Genomic DNA, 790 nt, shown 5'->3' on the forward strand with positions numbered 1-790 from the left:
GTCGAATTTGGGGTGGCGGCCGGCAGTCGGGGTCCAGGGCACAGCGCTGGTTCAGCTACAGCCGGTTTTTGAATTAAAATTGCCCAAACTTGCCCAAATCCCCAGGGATTCGAGGAGGTTTGATTTGTTCTGAGGGGGTTGTTTGATTTGTTTCCGTTGCTCGAAGCAAAAGCCAAAACGCGTGTGGCCACGCGCACACGATGCAACAGGAACATCCTTGGGGATGCAGGGACACGGAAGGATCCTGGGGGTAAAGGGGCACCCGCAGTCCCGGAGCCGTGGGGTCACACGTTGGGGTACAGGGAGCCGCAAATGCTCCCGCAGTGATGCCCGGCCCCAGCAGACCCCTGTGCTGCGGGAGCCAGGCTGTCACGGGGTGGTGGTGGCACAGCCACCGAGGGAGGGGTGCACGTCCACGTTGGGATGCGGGAGACTGTGGCACGGAGCATCCCGTCTTGGTGCTGGACCCTGGCGCTCGTGGGGGCTGAGCCTGCAAAGCCACCCCAGCCCCCCAAGGTGGAGGGTGACACCCGGGGGCGGTGACACCCGGATCATCTCCCCGTGTCACCCCCATCGTCCCTCGCCCGGGGTGTCCCCCGCCGTCTCCGTGTCTCTTGCCGCTGCAGAGCGCATCACGCAGACGGTGGAGATCACCAAGCACGTGGTGGACATCGAGGAGAAGGGTGTCAAGCTGCGTCTGACCATCGTGGACACGCCGGGCTTCGGTGACGCCGTGAACAACACCGAGTGGTGCGTCCCATGGAGGGGTGGCAGTGGGGTCTCCCTGGGG

At 64.2% G+C, this 790-nt stretch overlaps 1 protein-coding gene across 1 annotated transcript in view; it reads left to right on the forward strand.

The window, feature by feature from the left end:
* The window catches only part of SEPT4 (septin 4), a gene marked incomplete at its 3' end in the record, with an annotated part of 3,405 nt that overhangs the window by 847 nt on the left and 1,768 nt on the right, over window positions 1-790 (forward strand). The window contains exon 4 of the mRNA XM_009578501.1: window positions 627-750. Coding sequence (XP_009576796.1) covers window positions 627-750 — 124 coding nt within the window. The remainder of the gene's footprint in view (window positions 1-626; window positions 751-790) is intronic.

Source organism: Fulmarus glacialis, unplaced genomic scaffold (genome assembly GCF_000690835.1).
Source record: "Fulmarus glacialis isolate BGI_N327 unplaced genomic scaffold, ASM69083v1 scaffold36715, whole genome shotgun sequence".
Taxonomy (NCBI): domain Eukaryota; kingdom Metazoa; phylum Chordata; class Aves; order Procellariiformes; family Procellariidae; genus Fulmarus; species Fulmarus glacialis.